Source organism: Xyrauchen texanus, chromosome 6 (genome assembly GCF_025860055.1).
Source record: "Xyrauchen texanus isolate HMW12.3.18 chromosome 6, RBS_HiC_50CHRs, whole genome shotgun sequence".
NCBI classification, from domain to species: domain Eukaryota; kingdom Metazoa; phylum Chordata; class Actinopteri; order Cypriniformes; family Catostomidae; genus Xyrauchen; species Xyrauchen texanus.
The window spans coordinates 20,413,720-20,434,243 of record NC_068281.1 but is presented as its reverse complement, the minus strand read 5'-3'; the positions used below and the strand labels follow the sequence as shown (position 1 = coordinate 20,434,243).

General features: G+C 37.0%; 1 protein-coding gene across 1 annotated transcript; it reads left to right on the top strand.

The window, feature by feature from the left end:
* Positions 1-1,101: 1,101 nt before the first annotated feature.
* On the top strand, positions 1,102-19,096 carry LOC127644706 (ran-binding protein 9). The gene is made up of 14 exons (XM_052128030.1): positions 1,102-1,735; positions 6,180-6,291; positions 6,446-6,498; positions 6,817-6,984; positions 7,918-7,940; positions 9,902-10,086; positions 10,180-10,292; positions 10,694-10,802; positions 10,965-11,119; positions 11,391-11,532; positions 11,755-11,876; positions 13,018-13,169; positions 13,415-13,526; positions 17,270-19,096. Exons 1-14 carry the CDS (start codon positions 1,519-1,521, stop codon positions 17,398-17,400), a joined length of 1,794 nt encoding a protein of 597 aa, XP_051983990.1. The 5' UTR covers positions 1,102-1,518; the 3' UTR covers positions 17,401-19,096.
* Positions 19,097-20,524: the final 1,428 nt, after the last annotated feature.

Genomic DNA, 20,524 nt, shown 5'->3' with positions numbered 1-20,524 from the left:
TTACGCAGACCTCGAGATTTGAAGGTATGTCGGGAAAATACCATTATGAACATTTTAAAAGCAATATTTTATATTTTGTTTCTTAAATTGTTTGGTCCTGCCTGACCAAGATTAACTACACTGGCCCTACCCTACTTTTTAAAGGGACAGTTCACCCAAAAATGAACATTCTCTCATCATTTACTCACCCTCATGCCATCCCAGATATGTGTGACTTTCTTTCTTCTGCAGAACACAAAGATTTTAAGAAAGATATGTCAGCTCTGTAGGTCCATACAATGCAAGTGAATGGTGAACAAAACTTTGAAGCTCCAAAAAGCACATACAGCATAACAGTAATCCACTTCCTTGCAACATCTAACACTGTGGAAAGGTCAATACATTTTCAAGTGTAATCGAGCTTGAAATCATGATGGGGCCAAGAGACTGCAATAGAAATATATACAGTGAAAAAGGAGAAATATTTTGGTCTGTTCTCACCCAAAATGTATTAGATAACTTAAGAAGACATGGAGTAAACCACTGGAGTCAAGTCAAGTAATTTGTATTTGCTTAGCGCTTTTCACAACACACAGAGTTTCAAAGCAGCTTTACAGAAAATCATGAATTAACAAAACACGAAACTGTAATATCTATAAAGTCTTAAAGTCATCATTGTGCACATTGTAAGGATCAATATTTTTGGTGCCTTTATGTGCTTTTTGGAGCTTCAAATTTTTGGTCACCATTCACTACAGAGCTGAGATATGCTCATTTAAAATACAAGAGCTGAACAAAACACAATTACAAATACATTAATTTATACTCATACGTCATATGGTGTTTGATTATATAAAATATGAAAAAAAAAAAAAATATTCCAATTATTCTTTATTGAAAAACTGACTATGGTGTTTGTTGTGTGGTTGTGAGTGTCTGTGGTCGTAATCTTCTGCACTAACATACGCAAAATACTAACTAAAGAATTGAATGAAGGAAACACTGGAATAGGCGCATTATCATTTCCAAACAACAACTATGGATTTACTCAAGTGAAAAGGAGGACATGTTATTGGTAGCTTGTGTCTAGTCTTGTACCAAGTCCTCGAGGAAGTGTGACTGGACCTTCAGAGAACCAATCAGATCGCTGGATTCCACACTAACAACAAACAAAAGATCGGGGTTCCCTCTGCTGTTATCTTTGCATTGCTTTTACCTAATTACGTCTGTCCCATCGGCTGAATGTCGTCCTAAAAATCAAGGATCAACTTTCTGGATGTTTGTTCTGTCTTTGTGAGCTGCCGTTCTTCTGTTTTTACGCGATTAATTCTCTCGATGGTCTTGCTAACTCTGTCACAGAGGCTGTTTGTGGCTAATCGCAGTTAGCTGGCTGGCTAAGCCTTCCGATCCGAATAGAACAAGCCCGAAATCTCTGCGGCATCTGACAGTGGTCTCTTTTGCCACTGGATACTGTTAGAAAGCTGTCCAGCTAAAGATAGCTGGCAAGCTGTTGGTATCGAGGGCAGGAATTGGATCGCGATGTCAGGACCGTCATCTGGCTGTGGGTTTCTGATGTCGGTTGTCGTCCACGGAGACTTGGCTCTCAACGAGCAGGAAAAAGACCTCAATCAGCGGCTCAGGCGCCTCTATCCGGCCGTCAACGAGCAGGAGACACCGCTGCCCAGATCCTGGAGCCCCAAAGACAAATTCAGCTACATCGGCCTGTCTCAGAACAACCTCCGGGTGCATTATAAAGGTAATGGAAGGCTAACAGCATTTGAACACAAACAGCAGAATAGCAAGTTGTTTACAAGCTAAATGTTCCACCGGTCATTAGCCAGGTTAGCTCGTGTCCAGTTTAACCTCTGAATAGTGACATATAAAGACACTTGTTTAGCTTCAGTGTGCTCGTGTTGTCTGTGAATCAGACTCAAATAGCTTCCTTTTTGTTCTTACAAGCGAACGTTATGAAACAGGGATGTTCTTTAGTGATCATCATCTAACACACTAGCAGAACTAAGCAAAAGTGTAGTTACCAGCAAGCAACTTAGAAGTTCGACGATACTTTGTATAAAATAACCTCTATTAGCATTGTTTAGCATCATTCCTGTGCGGCATTGTCTGTATATTTAGCAACAGCTAAAGGTTTCAAATGGGCTAACTGCGTGTTTATGGATATTATACACCGAGAGAGAGAGAGAGTAATTTGTATGTGTATATATATACGACAATATAATTGAATATAACGTCAATGGCTTTAGTTTGCAGTTGAACGCATAAAGTTCGTATACTGTGGCAAGGAGATGGTGGTGAGTTTCAGTGAGCTGTGAAGATGCTTCAGACATTTCCGGAAGCAAGTATGGAGTTTCACTGCTGAAATTCAGTCATTGTCATCACCTTTGACTACACGATCCGTGTACAAAGGCCATAATAGATACGGTTAATGTACTCAAACAAGACTGTAAGAGCTGGTAGGCAGTGATCAAGCCTGGCGGATGAGCTTCAGCAAGGCCTGTGTGTATTATCTGCTATCGCGAATATGCAAGGGCTTTATTAGGAATACATATCATGTAACAAAGAGCTGTTAATATTTGTATTAATACATTTAGTTGCTAAACATGATTTCAAAATCTAGTAATTGGCTAGATGGAAGTCAGTGAGGTGTCTGCATTTCCCTAAGCTGAGTCATAAATGTAGGCCACAGAATGAATTGGGCCAGTCAGTACCGACGACAGGTAATGTTCAGGTAGACTGCCTTGAATTACCATTGAGCCAACATGTCTTAAAATGTTTTGTAAATATGTAAGATACATACTGTATCATCTTATGCATCTAGCACTGGCTAAGTCTGAATTACATGCCCTTAAAGTAATGTCCCAAGTCAAGTTAAACTCAACGAGTTCGACATAATTTGTGACAATGTTGATTACCACCAAAAAATATTTAAACTTATTATGCCTTGTTTAAGAAGAAAAAAAAAATGACAGTTACAGAAAGGCACTTACAATGGCAGTCAATGTAGCTAGACAGCCTGTTAACATTAAAATAAACACAGTTTAAAAAATATATCCACAAGATGTAAACATTATGTCTAAAGATGATTTTAGTGTGATAAAATTACTTACTGGGATACATTATCATGACAAATTTTTATATTGGATATAACTTTTCACAGATATGGTTACGAAGAAATTTGATCACACTAAAATCATGCACTTGCATGTATAATGGCTATACATTTCAGGGCTTTTCATGGGTCTAAAATGGCCTTCGGTGGTGATTGACGACATATTCGGTCATCCACTTGCTTGAAGTTGGTTATTACATAATTACATTTAATTAATATATAAAATAATGACTTAATTTTCATATTTACAATGGATATGAGTTATTTTTCACAAGATCTAAGTATGTGGCAGTATATTTTTTTACTTTAAGGTGCTATATGAAATCAGAATAAACCTAATAATAATATAAGGATAATAATAAACATATTATTTCTATCATTTATTTTTTAGAAAGACTAGCTACATTGACCTAACTACAGAAATGAGGAGCCATCCATGGCAGGGGTCGACATTATGCAAAGTCAATGTCCTTCCGACAAGCAAATTGGTCATTCACTTGTCCGGGTAAAAAGTTACTTGTCCTCAGACAAGAAAAAAGGATTTACGAAAGAAACAAAAGACATTTTTTAAAAGAAAGATTAAGAGCACAGTGCAGAAAGATGGTAAATCATTACTCACCCTCAAGCCTGTATGATTTCTCTCTTCTGAGGAACACAAAATTAGATTTTTGGCAGAGAGTTAGTCACAGTCACTGTCAATACATCTTTTTTCCAATTAAATAAAAGTGAATTGAGACCAAAACTAACATTCTCTCTAACATCTTCTTTTGAGTTCCATGGAAGATAGAAAGTCAGACAGGTTTTGAACAACATGAAGGCATGTAATTACAGAATTTTTGGTAACACTTTACAATCAGGTTCCATTATTTAACATTAGATAATGCATTAGCTATCATGAACTAAAAATGAACAATATTTTACAGCATTTACCAATCATAGTTTATATTAGTTACTAAAAAAAAACAAAAAACAACTGTTCATTGTTAGTTCATAATGCATTAACTAATGTTAACATATAAACTAATTATATTAGTGTTTGTCCCGCGTATGTGCAGGGTCCACTTCATGATAGTCTGTGTGTGTGTATGTGTGTATATATATATATATATATATACACACACACACACACACACACACACACACACACACTTTTTTTTTTGGCGCAAGTTTTACACTGGATGCCCATCCTGACGCAACCCCCAGTGCCTGGGGGACTCTCACACACATATACGGGGTAATTTAGAGTCTCCAATTCACAACCTGCATGTCATGGACTTGTGGGGGAACCCGAAGGTAACCCACGCAAACACAGGGAGAACATGCAAACACCACACAGAAAGGCCCTAGTTGAACCAGGACTGGAACCCAGGACCTTCTTGCTGTTAGGGGACAGTGTGACAGACTAAATTATCTCTTTGAGAGTACAATTCAATTGTCACTAGTTGCATTAAAAACAGCTGTTTAATATTGACCAAATGCATTGAAAAATGTTAACAGATAAAATCCTTTGAGAACCTTGCTAAATCAGTTATGATGTAAATTCGAAACAGGTATGTATATTAAAGATAGTTTTCATTTGGTGTAATTTATTAATGTTAATGTATTAATATTATTACAATGTATATTGTTACATATTTCGTAAAATTGATTGATTCACATGGCAGAGAAATGACCTCTGATACATACATCAGATGGAGCTTTAGAGAGATGACAGATGTAACTGGTGTTCAGGATGATGCATAAGTCTGTTTTAAGCTTTTCTCTTCACTATACAGATGGTAATATTACACAAAGTGTTTTTGCCTTTCTTGCTGTATTAGCTATGAGGGAGCGCCACGAGACAAAATTAGAACAGTCATAGTCATTGTAAGTAGTGTCACGAACATATTAATTTAAACAGTATTTTCTTTTTAACATATATTTTATATAATGCTATATTTTTCTATTTCCCTTTCACTAAAGATTACATAATAATCAGTGTAGAATGTGTATGAACATTTACAGACTAGGCTTTATCTCTAAATGACTCTCTGATAATACCCGAGTGGATGGTTTGTCATATTGACTTGATCTTAGGAAATAAACTGTCCTTGTTTGCCTTCAGATATTTCAAAAGATTACTTAAATAATTTAGAAACTTTATCTACAACTGCCACAGTTGTAATAATAGATTCCACATTTATCCACATGATTTGCGTATTAACTACAACAATTTGGTTAAAATACCACAGTTACTGCTGTAAAATCGAGATGCATTTTAGTAAGAATGACGATGTATATTTGAAAAACCTTTGTCAAAATCCATCAGAGCGGATCCCTTGCACGAGTGGTTGTGTTGTGGCTCGCACAACTTGCAACCCCCACTGAGCACACTCGCATGCTTCAGATGTGCTGCATAAATGCGCATCTCAGATGAGAAGCATATTTGGCGCGCATAAAGAGTTGAAGCTGAGATGAAAATCATTCTTTTTGTTTTGGCAGCCTGAAATTTAGCTTGGGAGGCCACTGAAAAATTTTCAGTGTAGGAGAAACCCTGTATTTCAAACTGTATTTTAACATTTTTAGACTGGCCTCATTCGCTTCCATTGTATGGAAGTGACAATGTAACCATGAACAAAAAATGAATAAAAAGTGTAATAAAACAAGGACGGTTCAAAATTATTTGCTGTGGTAATCATCATTATGCAACTAATGCTGTCAATTGAGCTTAACTTGTCTTGATCCCCAAACGTTCCTTTAAGTCGGCTATGTTTGTATATGAATAAAATTGCCCAAATATTGGGCAATGCTTATTAACATAAAATAAACTGCTTTTGAATTGCAAAACAAATATGCCTTGTTTCCAGGCAAAATATCATCATACAAAGCATACTGCACTCGCAGCAAAAAAATAAAATAATTATAATATATATATGGCTAAGTGTTTTTCTCATTGCAGCCTTTTGCTGTTCATGAAATGCTGGGGGTGTTGAAATGTAACAAATGTTCCAGATATTTTTTGTAAATTGACAGCACCCACACAGCTGTGTTTTACATTAAATCAATATGAAAATGTTCTGTTTATGTTATTCAGGTCACGGAAAGACACCTAAAGATGCAGCATCTGTTCGTGCGACTCACCCTATTCCAGCTGCCTGCGGGGTCTATTACTTTGAGGTGAAAATCATCAGTAAAGGACGAGATGGGTAAGAGCCCTTAAAAAGAGTTGGAATTTGGTATTTTGATTGCAAGACATTAGAATTACATTCTAGGGATTTAATTTATGATTGAATAACAGCCTATAAAATTTAATTTAGCATAATTTCAATTGTAATATAACATTTTGTCTCTTGTGATCAGGTACATGGGGATTGGCCTGTCAGCTCAAGGTGTCAACATGAACAGACTCCCAGGTAAAGCAATGCTTTCAGACTTTGTCTGATTTATTTTATCTGACACATTAGATTTGTCAGTATTTTCAGGTCAGTTTTGTCTTTGACATGCATTCTATTTCTAAAAGCATGGAGAAAAAGTTTATATGAAGCTAGTATGTTAAACTTGATAACTCCCTCCAGCTTTTTGACAGTCACATACACTGGGTGGTTCCTCAGTGAGTCTGCAGCTTGCTTGGGAGATAAGAGTTTAGAGAGGGTGCAATGCTCTGTCCTTAGTTATTTTGCAGATCATTGTTCCAAAAATGCAAAAGTAAGTACACAGTGTTCTGCCTTTAGGTTGGGACAAACACTCGTATGGTTACCATGGTGATGACGGCCACTCCTTCTGCTCCTCCGGCACTGGACAGCCCTATGGTCCAACATTTACAACAGGCAATGTGATTGGCTGCTGTGTGAACCTCATCAACAATACCTGTTTCTACACAAAAAATGGCCACAGTCTAGGTAATAACATTCATATTATGCTGGAACTGATAAAGGAATATTTTGGGTTCAATACAACTTAAGCTCAATCGACAGCATTTGTGGCATAATATTATTACCACAAAAATACATTTTCTTTTAAAAAAGCGAGTTTACAGTGAGGCACTTGCAATGGAAGTTAATTAGGGGCAATTTTTAAACATTAAAATACAAACAATTGCAAAAGTGTAGCATCAAGACATAAAGGATATGCATGTAAACATGATTTTAGTGTGATAAAATCACTTGCTAACCTTTTCTGCCATATGTAATGTCAACAAACCCTAAAAGTGACGATTTAAACAACTTTACAGCTCAAATAATACACAAGTTGTAACAGAATAATTAATTGAAGTGCCTTTATAAAATTATAAGCTACACATTTCTGCCTTTTTAAACCCTCCAAAAAAATTGCAATATTCACTTGCCTGATCACTGGAACCTAGGTTTTTGCTTTTTCTTTTTTTCAGAGAAAAGAGTGACGAATTTAAATACATTTTTATGATAATCAACATTATGCCATAAATGCTGTTGATTGAGCTTGATTTGTATTGAACCTGGAATATTCCTTTAAACAGTTAATTAATAGTCAATGCCATTTTAGGGATAGTTTACCCAAACAAGAATTATTTACTCACCTTCAAGTCGTTCCGGGTCACTTTTTTCCATTTAAAGAAAGTAAATGTGTGGATGAGTGAAATGACAAAGTATCATGAAAATTGTATGTTCTGTACAACTTGTAAAATATGTTCTAATTCTGAGGAACAGCCTGAAATTTAAGTTGTTATTGACTGAAAATCTCAGCCTCTGCTGAAGCTCTCAAATCAAGTATGGTGTCATTAATTGCATCATAGCACAGTAAAAAAGTTTTAATTGGCATTGAGGATATTGTAATTGTGTGTTTATGTTTTTCAGGTATAGCCTTTACAGATTTACCGGTAAGTCTTTTAAAAAAAAATCTTATTCACATCTAAGATTGCAATAATAATATTGTAGGTTTTTGTAATATTTCACCAGAAGCCTTTCTCAGATCATATAAAATCTGTTTATATTCTGTTTGTGCATATGGGATTTTTCATATACTATATGTCACATTTAGGTTCATCATTTATAGCTTTTACAAGTTTCAATGTTTGCCTAAATGTAATAGGGTTTCTTAACTTTGCATGGGAAAGGTTTTGGTGCTGACTTGTCCTTTGACTTGTCCTTTCCTTGTCCTTTCCTTCATTTTTCAAGTTGTTGAACTGACAGCCCCTAAACATTTCTTTTGCTGAATGAACAGAGGCCTGTTTGGGGCTAAAACAATAATACATTGAGCAGAAAACACAGTTGGCTAGTGACCAGCATTCATGTTACTCTGAGTACTTCTGTGAAGTATGTCAGTTTAGCAGCCTTGACCTTTCTCTCTATTGGACCATGAGCTCCAGCTCTCTCCAGTTATTCTCCTGAAAGCATCACAAAACAGCTAATATGTCCCTGACCTGACCAATAAACCAACATTTTAATTATATAGTTCTATCCTGCAGATGAACTATAAATGAAAATTCCCAACACACTGTTTTTAGTGTGAGAAGGTGGCTGACAAGAATATGGACACTTAAAAATCCCACCATAACTCATGGCAAGAAAGGGAGATTTGAAATTTTCTTAAAATATGGCACACAAAACATTTATTTTATTTTATAATTTTTAACAAAATAATATATATATATATATATATATATATATATATATATATATATATATATATATATATATATATTTTTATTTTATTCATTTAATTTCAGTAAAGAAATTGCACTTCAATTTAGTTTTAAACAATGAATCTTCATTTGAGCAATCTAAATATCGATTATTTTAAATCCCAAGATCGAACTTTCACTCAATGCGCAACCCTCCACTACAATGAGAGGAAAATCACTTGCATTTGCCAAAGTTCACACTATATGACTAAAGTGAATATATTTGTCAACTGGCTGGTAAATGTTTACATTTTACTCACCAGTAATTGTGTAGTTTAGTCGTGAAATGCTCCGCAGCGAGATCCTTTCACAGCGTGTTGAGAGTAAAAGATTTTCAGGGTAATTTATGTTCAAGGACTAGATCCATGCAACACATTTGAATATTATTTTTTTAATACACTTTCTGGTCTTTACAGTCAGTTGTTGATCAAACACAACTATAAAAAAAAAAACATTTAATTCTGATCATGCATCGCATAGATGAGGTAAAGCCATTTGAGTCCTCTCTAGTTAACATGCACTCATTTAAAGGTGCTGTTTACAGAAATGCCGTTTTTTTGTTTGTTAAAGAGACAGTACCGATAGTACCGTTCAACAAATCAATGTAAATACTTGTAAATAGTACAAATTATGCAATTTTACATTAAATATGTAATATATATATATTGAAAACATTTATTTGTTCATTTTTAAAAAGCTAAAATGTGACCAAAATAATAATAAAGCAATAAAATATAATTTATTTGAATAAATTCCTAATGGACCAAATTAAAAGGTCCCGTGTATAATTAACAGCATTAGCTGGTAGATAATTTATTTTATTTGTAAGCAAAAGGGACATTATAACTGAAATAAACCCATATGAATCGATATTGAATCTAATCGAATCAAAATCCGAATCGAATCGAGAGCTTGTGAATCAGAATCTAATTCCCCTACTGACAGCCTCATTCCAAATTGACGTTCATTGCATAGAAAAAAGGGCAGCATCAACATTCTTCTACATTACTCCTCTTATGTTCCATGTAAGAAAGGAAGCCCTATGGGTTTGGAATGACATATGAATGAGTAAATTAAATTTTTTAGGTGAAATAACCCTCTAAGTTAACTAGTGAATGCAATCCACATCTAGTAATATTTCTTTATTTTCCTTTTAGCCTAACCTGTACCCTACAGTGGGTCTACAAACCCCAGGGGAAGTCGTGGATGCCAACTTTGGGCAGCACCCCTTTGTCTTTGATATTGAGGATTACATGCGTGAATGGAGAACCAAGATTCAGGCCCAGATTGACCGCTTCCCCATTGGCGAGAGGGAGGGAGAATGGCAGGCCATGATTCAGAAGTGGGTACTTTTGATTTTGCGTATTTGAATAAGGTTGACGTTGTTGACTCATTTGGAATTATTCACTCTCTTCTGTCATCCTTTTTTTCGTAGGATGGTGGCTTCTTACCTGGTTCACCACAGCTACTGTGCCACTGCTGAAGCTTTTGCCAAATCAACTGACCAGGCTGTGCATGAGGAACTCGCTTCTATCAAAAACAGACAGAGTGAGTTTCTCCTGTGTCAGCACATTTAAAGTGATGGTTTACCCAAAAATGACAATTTTGTCATTTACTAACCCTCATGTTGTTACAAACCCATTTGACTTTTTTTCTTCTGTGGAGCCTGTGTAAGAGATTGTCAGCTTCAGTCACCATTCTTTTAAAGTACTGAAAAAAGATGCATGTCAATGGTGACTGAGACCGTTGTTCTGCCTAACATCTCCTATTGCGTACCACGTAAGAATGCAAGTCATTTTGGAACAACATGAGAGTGAGTAAAGGATGACTGAGGTTTAATTTTTATATGTGAACTAATATTCCTTTAAGGATCAGGGTTTCTAACACAAAGGCTGAAGGTACTGTCCCACTGGACCCTTCAGTAATGATTTCAAAATTTGTAATTGTAGAGATCCAGAAGCTGGTCCTGTCTGGCAGAATGGGAGAGGCTATAGAGACCACTCAGCAACTTTACCCCAACCTATTAGAGAGAAACCCAGACCTCCTATTTATGTTGAAGTGAGTTTAATGGATGAAATCCTTCAAAAAATTTAAATCTCCAGTGAGCATAATAGTACCAATTCATGAATATATATATATATATATATATATATATATATATATATATATATATATATATATTCATGAATTGGTACTATCTCTGTCTGTCTGCTTGTCCAGAGTCAGGCAGTTCATTGAGATGGTGAATGGGACTGACAGTGAGGTCAGGTGTCTGGGTGGAAGAAGCCCTAAATCACAGGATAGTTACCCAGGCTCCCCTCGCCTCTTCAACAGTCCAGCCCACAAACCCAGCAGCTCCCAGGCCTACCAGACAGGTACACACACTAAGTTCACACTACTAAAGGATGTTGCAATGGCAGGCTATCATGCAAATCTTGTCATATTTCCATTTCTTGTGTTCATTCATCATGAGTGGACATTATCTTACCAAAGGAGGACACTTTTTTTTTTTTTTCTCATCTAAATGTCAATGGTCAGTTAAATAATAAATTTTTTTTTGTTGATCTATTTGATTAAACAAGACCAAGAATAAGAGATGTTGTCATTGGTTTTTATGTGATCATTTGTACTTCTCTCTATCTCTAGGTTTTGATAGTAATTACTGTAATGGAGTTTCATCAAGTAAAGGCCACACCTCTACCCATAGTCACAAGTCATGTCCCCCTGCACTGCCAAGCACCGATCTCAGTGTCCTGAATGGGAGTCGGGGCCAGCAGACCAACTCTAGGTTGTAACACAGCACAGAGAACATATTTTTACGTTTTCATTCATGACAGTTTAAAAGATGTAAAACTGCAATACTTCAAGGCAATATAGGAAATAATAACTGCACACCACAAAATTAGCTCCACAACTACTTTGTGATGATTTAGCAGGGAAACTATATTATGTAGCTACATACTGTAAGTCATAGTTCCTTTTGGTGTTGTGTAAATGTTGACTCCCACAGCACTGAGATGGAGATGGAGGTCGATCACTTCTCAAATGGAGTGTCCGAGTCCTCTTCAAATGGTTTTCTGAATGGCAGCTCTACACATGGGACAGAGCTGGAGGACTGTGGTGCAGATATGGGTGTGTAGATTACTTGGGTTCACTGTTAAAGGGACAATTCACCCAAAAATGAAGATGCTGACATAATTTACTCATCCTCATGTCGTTACAAATCCATACTACTCTTTCTTATGCGGAACACAAAGATTTTTTTGAAGAATATCTCAGCTCTGTAGGTCCATTCAATGCAAGTGAAACGGGGCCAGACTTTTGAAGCTCTAAAAAGCACTTAAAGGCAGCATAAAAGTAATCCATAAGACTCGAGTGGTTAAATGAATGTCTTCAGAAGCAATATAATAGGTATTGGTGAGAACATATCAATATTTAAATCCTTTTTAACTGTAAATCTCTATTTTCACTTTCACATTCTTTTGTTTTTGGGTGATTCACATACTTTGTGCATATCGCCACCTACTGGGTAGGGAGGAGAATTTACAGTTAAAAAGGAATTAAATATGAATCTGTTTCTCACCCACACATATCAAATGTCTTCAGAAGTCATGGATTAAATCACAGTGTGGGATGCATTACTTTTATGCTTCCTTTATATATTCTTCTAGAAATTATTTTCTTCTAGAGATTTTCTTTTAGAAATCTTTGTGTTCAGCAGATGAAAGTCATACACATCTGGGGATGGCATGAGAGTGAGTAAATTTTGAGTGAATTATCACTTTAAAAAAGAATGCATATATATTCCATGTGATATATTACAAGTCTTCAGAAGGCATACATTTTGGTTAGAATCAACACGAAAACTTTGGTGTCTGTTGTGCTTTTATGAGTGAATGGACCAATTTTATGATACTTTTGGGTCCTTTTTAAGCTTTAAAGTGGGTCACTATCCACAGCATTTGTATCGGAAAGACGGGGGCTTTAATTAAACATCTTCATTTGAGTTCCACTTATAGAAAATTCAATTTTACATGCTTGAAATTACATGAAGTCAGAATAATCACAATTAATATTCCTTTACGGGAAACTTGTTATAATACCTGTGAATCGGCACAAATTTTCACCAATGAGATCTGTTGTAAGAAGGCAAAAGATTTGCCTAGAAAATCTGAGCCTGTGCATGTGACTCCCAACCATTTGATCAATGACATGACAGTCATTCAAATGAATGCAGTGCAGTACTTGCATGGATTACATATTCTGTACACAGAAGTGGACAGCACTCAATCTAAGAGACAGCTGTGTGGTGGGAGCCAGGCAGCTATTGAGAGAATGATCCAGTTTGGACGAGAACTGCAGAGCATGAGTGAACTCCTTCGCCGTGAACGGGGCAAAAACTCAGCCAATAAGAAGATGCTCAAGGTACTTTAATCAATACTCGTGTGAAATGTTGAGAATGTTGGTGCAGCTTGCACTTGTAATTATATGTGTTGACGTATGAAATGATGTCACTCCTTGAACCCCGTCTGAGATTAAAAAAGTCCTTTAAGGTGGGAAAAACCCAAGTATAATATGTTTTTGGTAATGATTGAGACTTGAGGAGATTAGCTCAAATATTTGTTTACCATAAGGGTTCTTTGTCTCTTTCCCCCCTTCCATTTTCACAGGATGCGTTCAGTATGCTGGCATATTCCGATCCATGGAACAGCCCTGTAGGCTACCAGCTGGACTCCATCCAGAGAGAGCCTGTCTGCTCTACACTTAACAGTGCAATATTAGGTACAGCTTCAATCTTCCTGTATTTTAGATATTAGAAGATAAAGGGATAGTTTACTGTGATGGGGACCAAGCAGTCACAAGGAGAATCACACTGTAGAGAATTATTGTCATTCCAAAAATATGTTTATATTGTTGGAGGTGCAAAATGTGCAAATAAATGGTGTTTAAAAGCAATCATAAAAACCAGGTTACATAAAAAAACGGTCTAAAAATTAGACCTGTTTTAGGTACTAAAACAGTACCAACTGTTGTGGTGGTGCTGGTGGTGGCGGCAGCTTAGTGTGCTAAAGCACTGAACTGGAGAGCAGAAGAAGGTTGCTGGTTTGATCCCCACATCCACCACCATTGTGTCCTTGAGCATGTTACTTAACTCCAGGTTGCTCTGGGGGGACTGTCCCTGTAATAAGTGCACTGTAAGTCACTTTGGAAAATGTAAACTCCCCTCCCTCAACTATGGATGCCAGAGTTTCTTTCCACTCAAGCAGTGCTAGCATAACCTTGTACATGTACTCAAACACTCATCGTTCATCCTCTCTTCCTCCACCCCCCCCGGTTTAAAAAGGGATATTTTCCACCTTTGCCAATTGTAACATACCATTATTTTAAATAAAATGAATCTCCCCATTCTTAAATACAATATCTTTGAATAAGAACAAGAAATAAATGAGACTTAAAAACACCAATAAATAGGACGGATAAAACATTTGCACAATAAAACCCCAATAAATATTGAAAATGGGTGAGTGAAACAAGAAACAAGTCCTTTAAACACATTAAAATCCTGTGATGGAGACCGACTTGCAGGCTCTCAATCACTTTTCGCATCATTTACAGACCCTCGTAGTCCCATATATATCATATCTTTCTTCAGTGGAACATAAGAGGAAGTGTTATACTCAGGCACCATTAAGTTTTATGGTATGGAAAAAAGATGCAAAACATCTCTTGCGTTCCACAGAACAAATTAAGTCAGTGGTTCCCAACATTGGGGTCGTGACCACAAGTGGAGTCGGCAATTATTTTGTTGTTGAATTGTATCAATAAAAATAATTATAAAAACCCCACACACACACACATGCTTTAAAACAACTAAATGCATCCTACATTTTCCAATTTCCCTCATAAAAATCGAGGACGTGGTTAACTAAGCTCAGCATATGTTGATTAATGTGATCACACGTGATGAGGCTAACATAATTTGTGCGCAAAGTTTGTAAGGAAATCAGAACGGCATAAAACAAAAAGAAATTGGAAAGATTTCTTCACCGACCTGTGTCTTCAACGACACCTTCAAGTACAAATAAGAAACAGACATGTAAAAGACAAAGAAAATATGATGACACCTTCCTTCGGTATGGCTTTACTAGAATAACAGAAAACAACGAGGAGAAGCCTAAATGTCTATTGCATGGTAACGTCTTGTCTGTAGAGAGCATGAAACCCAACAAACTCAAAAGACATTTTGAGACAACACAAAGAATATGTCGGCAAACCTAAATCTTTCTTTGTTAAGAAACCTGATGAACTGAATAAGCAGCGAGAAAAGGCAATGACTCTCAATAAACAAGCCTTAAAAGCATCTTTTGAGGTGAGCTATCTTGTTGCAAAAGCTATGAAGCCGCATACCATTGTAGAAACTTTGGTTTTGCCAGCTGCCATGGAAATGGTAAAACGATGTGTGGGGAGGGAGAAGCACAAAAACTGAAGGCAATACCGGTGTCTGATAATACAATAAAAAGAAGAATGGATGTGATCGCTAACGACCAAGAGAGCTCGCTAACAGAATGACTGTGAAATTCCGCCGCCTATACTCTACAAATGGATGTCAGCACAGAAGGGGAAAAAAGCCCATGTTTTGATATTTGTTCGTTACATGAAGGATAATGCTATTCATGAGGATATTTTGTACTGTCTCCCTCTTCCTGAGAATGAGACTTCCAGGGCCATGTACGATGTCCTCCACAGCTATATGGAGAAAAACAACATTCCATGGACGTGTATGGTAGGATTTTGCACATACGGGCTATGGCGGGACGGCGAGCAGGCTTACGGACGTTAATCATGGAATTGGCCCCCTCTGCAGTATGGAATCATTGCATAATTCATTGTGAGCAACTGGCATCTAAGGAACTGAGTGTGCCCTTCGCAAACGTAATACAGTAGGTCGTAACCATGGTCAACTACATCAAGCCACTGCGTGCACATTTGTTTGCAAAATTATATGGGATCTGAACACGACAATTTGCTCTTTCACACAGAAGCACGGTGGTTGTCCAGAGGTAGGGTGCTGGAGCGATTTTTCAAGCTGAGATATGAACTGTTGGCGTTTTCCATGGACGTGAAAAATACTTTTTTCAACTTTATCTGTGACCATCAAAAATGATGCTTCCTTGCATATGTAACGGACATCTTTGGAAAACTTAATGAACTTAACATAAGCATGCCGGTGAAAACAAGAATATCCAGCAGATGAGTGACCATATTGATGGATTCAGGGGGAAACTTAAATTCTGTAGAGAAAGCCTTTTCAAAAGCAAACTTTCCCCCTTTCCCCCAGCTGAGCAAGTTACTAACAGGCAACAGCATCAATGACAAGTGCTCCACAAAGGTAATGTGCGACCACCTGAAATGCCTAGAAGAGCATTTTGCCACGTACTTCCCAGACTTGGATATGTCAAAGTTTGACTGGGTGAGGGACCCATTCCACTGCGACGCAAGCTCAGTGGGTCTGCCTGTCACCGCTGTTGAACAGCTGATTTAACTATCATGTGATAGAACGCATTAGGGCCTGCATTCACGAGTGGCAGTGGCGGAATTCTGGTTTGGAGCAATGGAAGAGTATCCAAATATCACACAGTGTGCTTTAAAGCTTTTGGTACCTTTTGGAAGCACATTTGTGTGAAGCTGGATTTAGTGCTCTTGTGTGCATGAAGTCAAAATACCATTCGCGGCTGGATATAACTGCAGAGATGAGATGCGCTCTGTCAACTACATCAACTGACTTTGAAAGGCTTCAGCGAGATGCGTAAGCTCAGCGGTCCCATTTAGGATGATGCAGTAAGAGACGATAATAAAATAAAATGAAATACAGAAATGTCTTTGATAGAGATCTTAATAATAGAAAAGTCTTTCTGCTGTAAGGTAGTGACTGTTAGGGGATATATGCAGCAGGAACTGAGTTAAACTGAGTGGGATCTAGCCCATATTTGTAGCCTACTTTGCTCTTTTTTTCCCCCCTTTGTTTAATTTGAGTCATTGTTTGTTCAGCATTTATTTGCTGACTTGTAAATACAAGCTCATGTGTACATATCCTGTACTGGCAAAATAAAATCTTCACTTTGTGCACTAATCTGTGGCTTGTCCTGGCTATTCTGCCGCCAGTAGCCATCCACAATAATATACATAAAATAAGCTAAATGTGTTGTAAAATGAACATTTACTTTTAATATAGCATTAAAATTCTATTACATGATCAAAAACAAATACATTTTTGTAATAGATTGTGTTTTGAATGTCTGGGGTCACTAGAGTTTTGTGACGTCAAAGTGGGGTCACAAGCCAAAAAAGGTTGAGAACCACGGAAGTAAGTCATATGAATTTAGAACAACATGGGAGTGAGTAAATGACAGACATTTTATTGACGATCTAAAGTCAGATAGTTTTGGCTTTGGTAAAAAAAAAAAACATTGCTTCAGCTGGTGTGATAAGCAGAATCTTACACATGTTTTTTTTTTGTCATTCAGAGACTCATAACCTGCCAAAGCAGCCTCCCTTGGCACTTGCCGTTGGCCAGGCATCTCAGTGTCTGTCCCTCATGGCTCGCGCAGGCAGTGGATCCTGCGCCTTTGCATCAGTGGATGATTACCTGCACTAACCCCTGGAGAATTATCCCATAAATAACCATGTGAAGGAGGCCCAAATCATCCTAATCCATCCCAGAGTCCCGAAACTGGGCCCAGTTTTGAAACCATGGCCTGATGAACTGAGCCTCCACATGGCCAGACCCATCCTGGCTCTCTGATAGACTGGATCATCTTCACCCAGGCCCAAAAAGCCTAAAGATGCATTAGGAGAGGGATCCTTCACAGTCAGATAAAATCCCAAATCATTATGGTCTTTTTTTCCCTTTTGTCTTTTTTATTTTGAGGGATGGGAGGTGTTGTTGAGTGGGTGGGTGGGGCGCAGCAGGCTGATTGTTTGTTTCCTAATTTACAAGGCATGAGGAAAATTATTATGACATAATTAATGTTATTATCAGTAAACTTGCATATAAGATATATTTGTTCTTGGTTGAAAGCAGGCAGAGTGAGCAAGACCAATAACTAAGGTCCCACTGCAGTAAAACCCTGCTATTTTCTGGTCTCTGCTTGTGTACTTATACCATTTTAAAAAAAAAGAAAAGAGAAAAAAATATTTAAATAATATAAACATAAGGAGTGGAAGATTTAGTTGCATTACAGTTAAAAAAAATTTAATCCACAAGACCTAACACTGCTGGACTCATCCTTAGTGGTGGTACTTAGTATAGAGTGTTAACGTGAGCTGTTTGAGTTATGCCCTTCTTTGTGCAAGCGCACCCTCTCTCTGCCAACTGCACATCAGGACTGATGCAATGTTCGGACACTTTGATTTGTAATTGTATTGATGTCTATGGTATTTTCAGCCACCTCGATCCCTTTCTCCTTTTTTTTTTTTTTTTTTTTTTTTAAAGTCTGTTTTCTGGTGTTCTCTCATCACTCATTGCCGCACTGTATTTTTGTGCAGTTTGGATGTGTGACAGGAACGTGGTAAAATAAGGTCATACCCAGTCCTGGAGAGGCAAGCCATCTCCATTGTTTATTCTCCTGTTTACCAGTCAAGCCCTCAGACCATCAGTACTTTTAATAACAAGGAGAATAATACAGTATTGTCATCAACACTGTCTTATCATTTTCAGTAATAAAACAAATACCCAGTTGAAGAAGATATACCAGGTCTGTTTCCACACACTCCAGTGTGTATTTGGATGTAGCACAACCTTAGTGGTGGTGGTAGTAATACTAGTTTGTTACTAAATTAGTTATTATCTATAGTATAATTACATATGAACAATGCCAGTGTGAATCATAGCCAAATGTTTCACATCACATGTATTATTTATGCCACAAATTTTTGTTTAGTACAGGGGGGCCGCAAGTGGGTGCTGTGGGCAGACTAAAACAGTGCAAGGAACGAAAACTGAAAACGAACAAGTTTTTGCATTACGTAACCAAAACCGTGAACAAAGTGATTTTAAATTGTACCGGAGTGAAAATATTATTTTTAAATGGTGGTAACCGGTTCTAACAGGTTTCATGAAAAATGTATCTGAACAAACTGAACCAAAGGCAAAAGGGTTTATCGCTGTACTTTTTTGGAATTACACCACTTTGTGTTGCCCAAAGTAATGAAACTTTCTTTGATCCTGAAGGAAATTGCTGCATCACAAATTATTTTGCCTAATTGCCCATTGTGGATGTCACATTCTGTGAATGAAGACCTTTTGAAAAACTAAATATACTGTGTATGCACAGCTAATCCAGAAAACATTATTAGAGGTAAAAAGTAAATTTCTCAGTTGTTTCCTAGTATTCACTGAATGATTGTTTGATATGATGCATTAATTTAGATTTGATGCCTTAATCAGTTTCTGCTTAGAATGAACTGAAATGAAAAACATTTAATTTTTAGTCCCTGGCAAGGGGGTCCATGGGGCGAAAAGTTTTTCCTTTTTTTGCATAATTAACATTTCATTCTGCTTTCCAAAGACTGGTTAAAAATCATCAGATTAATCATAAATATTCTATTGCCAGCCATATATATATATATTTTTTTTTAAATTAAGATATTATTTTAAGTTTTTGAGGAAAATGTCTTAAACCTTTAGCTGTCACATTTAGTTTGCTCACTGGGGGTGCAAGGCCATATTCTTTGGAACGCTGCTTTGGAATAATATTAACTGTGATTGCGCTACACAAATACACTTGAATTTGACAAAAAATTATTTTCTTCATTTATATACAAACATTAAAGGTAAAAAGTAGATTTGAAAAATTATTCACTGTATTCACTGAATGTAATACAAAAATATTTTTTAATCATTTTATATATACAGTGCATTCAGAGAGTATTCAGACCCCTTAATTTTTTTTTCACATTTTATGTTGCAGCCTTATTCTAAAGTGCTTTAAATTATTATTATAATTTTTTTTTTCTTCACTTCAATCTGCACTCCATACCCCCATAATGACAAAGCAAAACCCATGAGAACTGAGAACTTGCAGTTCTCCCATGAGAATCTGAGAACTGCAAATTTGCTAATAAGAAAAAACTGAAATATCACACTGACATAAGTATTCAGACCCTTTGCTATGACAGTCGATATTTAGCTTAGGTGCATCCAATTTCTCTGGATCATCTTTGAGAAGTTTCTACACTTTGATTGGAGTCCACCTGTGGCAAAGTCAATTGATTTGGAAAGTCATGCACCTGTCTATATAAGGTCTCACAGCTAAAAATGCATATCAGAGCAAAAGCCAAGAAATGAGGTCAAAGCAAATTCCTGCAGTGCTCAGAGACAGGATTGTGTCAAGGCACAGATTTGGGATGTGTGGAGATGGGAGAAACTTGCAGAAGGACAACACACACTGCAACACGACCAATCTGGGCTTTATAGCAGAGTGTCCAGATGGAAGCCTCTCCTCAGTGCAAAAAGCACCTAAAGGACTCTCAGACAGTGAGAAACAAGGTTATCTGGTCTGATGAAATGAAGATTGAACTAATTCCAAGCATCATGTCTGGGGGAAAAGAGGCACTGCTCATCACCTGGGCAATACCATCCCAACGGTGAAACAGTGGTGGTAGCATCATGCTGTGGGGGTGTTTTTCATTGACAGGGACTGGGGTACTGCTCAGGGTTGAAGAATATCTGAATGCAGCAAAATACACAGGTATCCTTAATGAAAACCTGGTCCAGAGCT

Bases quoted from the DNA above. Each gene is read 5' to 3' on its own strand.
- LOC127644706 (XM_052128030.1), top strand. From the start codon at position 1,519: ATGTCAGGACCGTCATCTGGCTGTGGGTTTCTGATGTCGGTTGTCGTC. The intron at 11,120-11,390 runs GTACACACACTA...CTCTATCTCTAG, and splicing joins CTCCCAGGCCTACCAGACAG to GTTTTGATAGTAATTACTGT. The intron at 11,533-11,754 runs GTTGTAACACAG...TGACTCCCACAG, and splicing joins GGCCAGCAGACCAACTCTAG to CACTGAGATGGAGATGGAGG.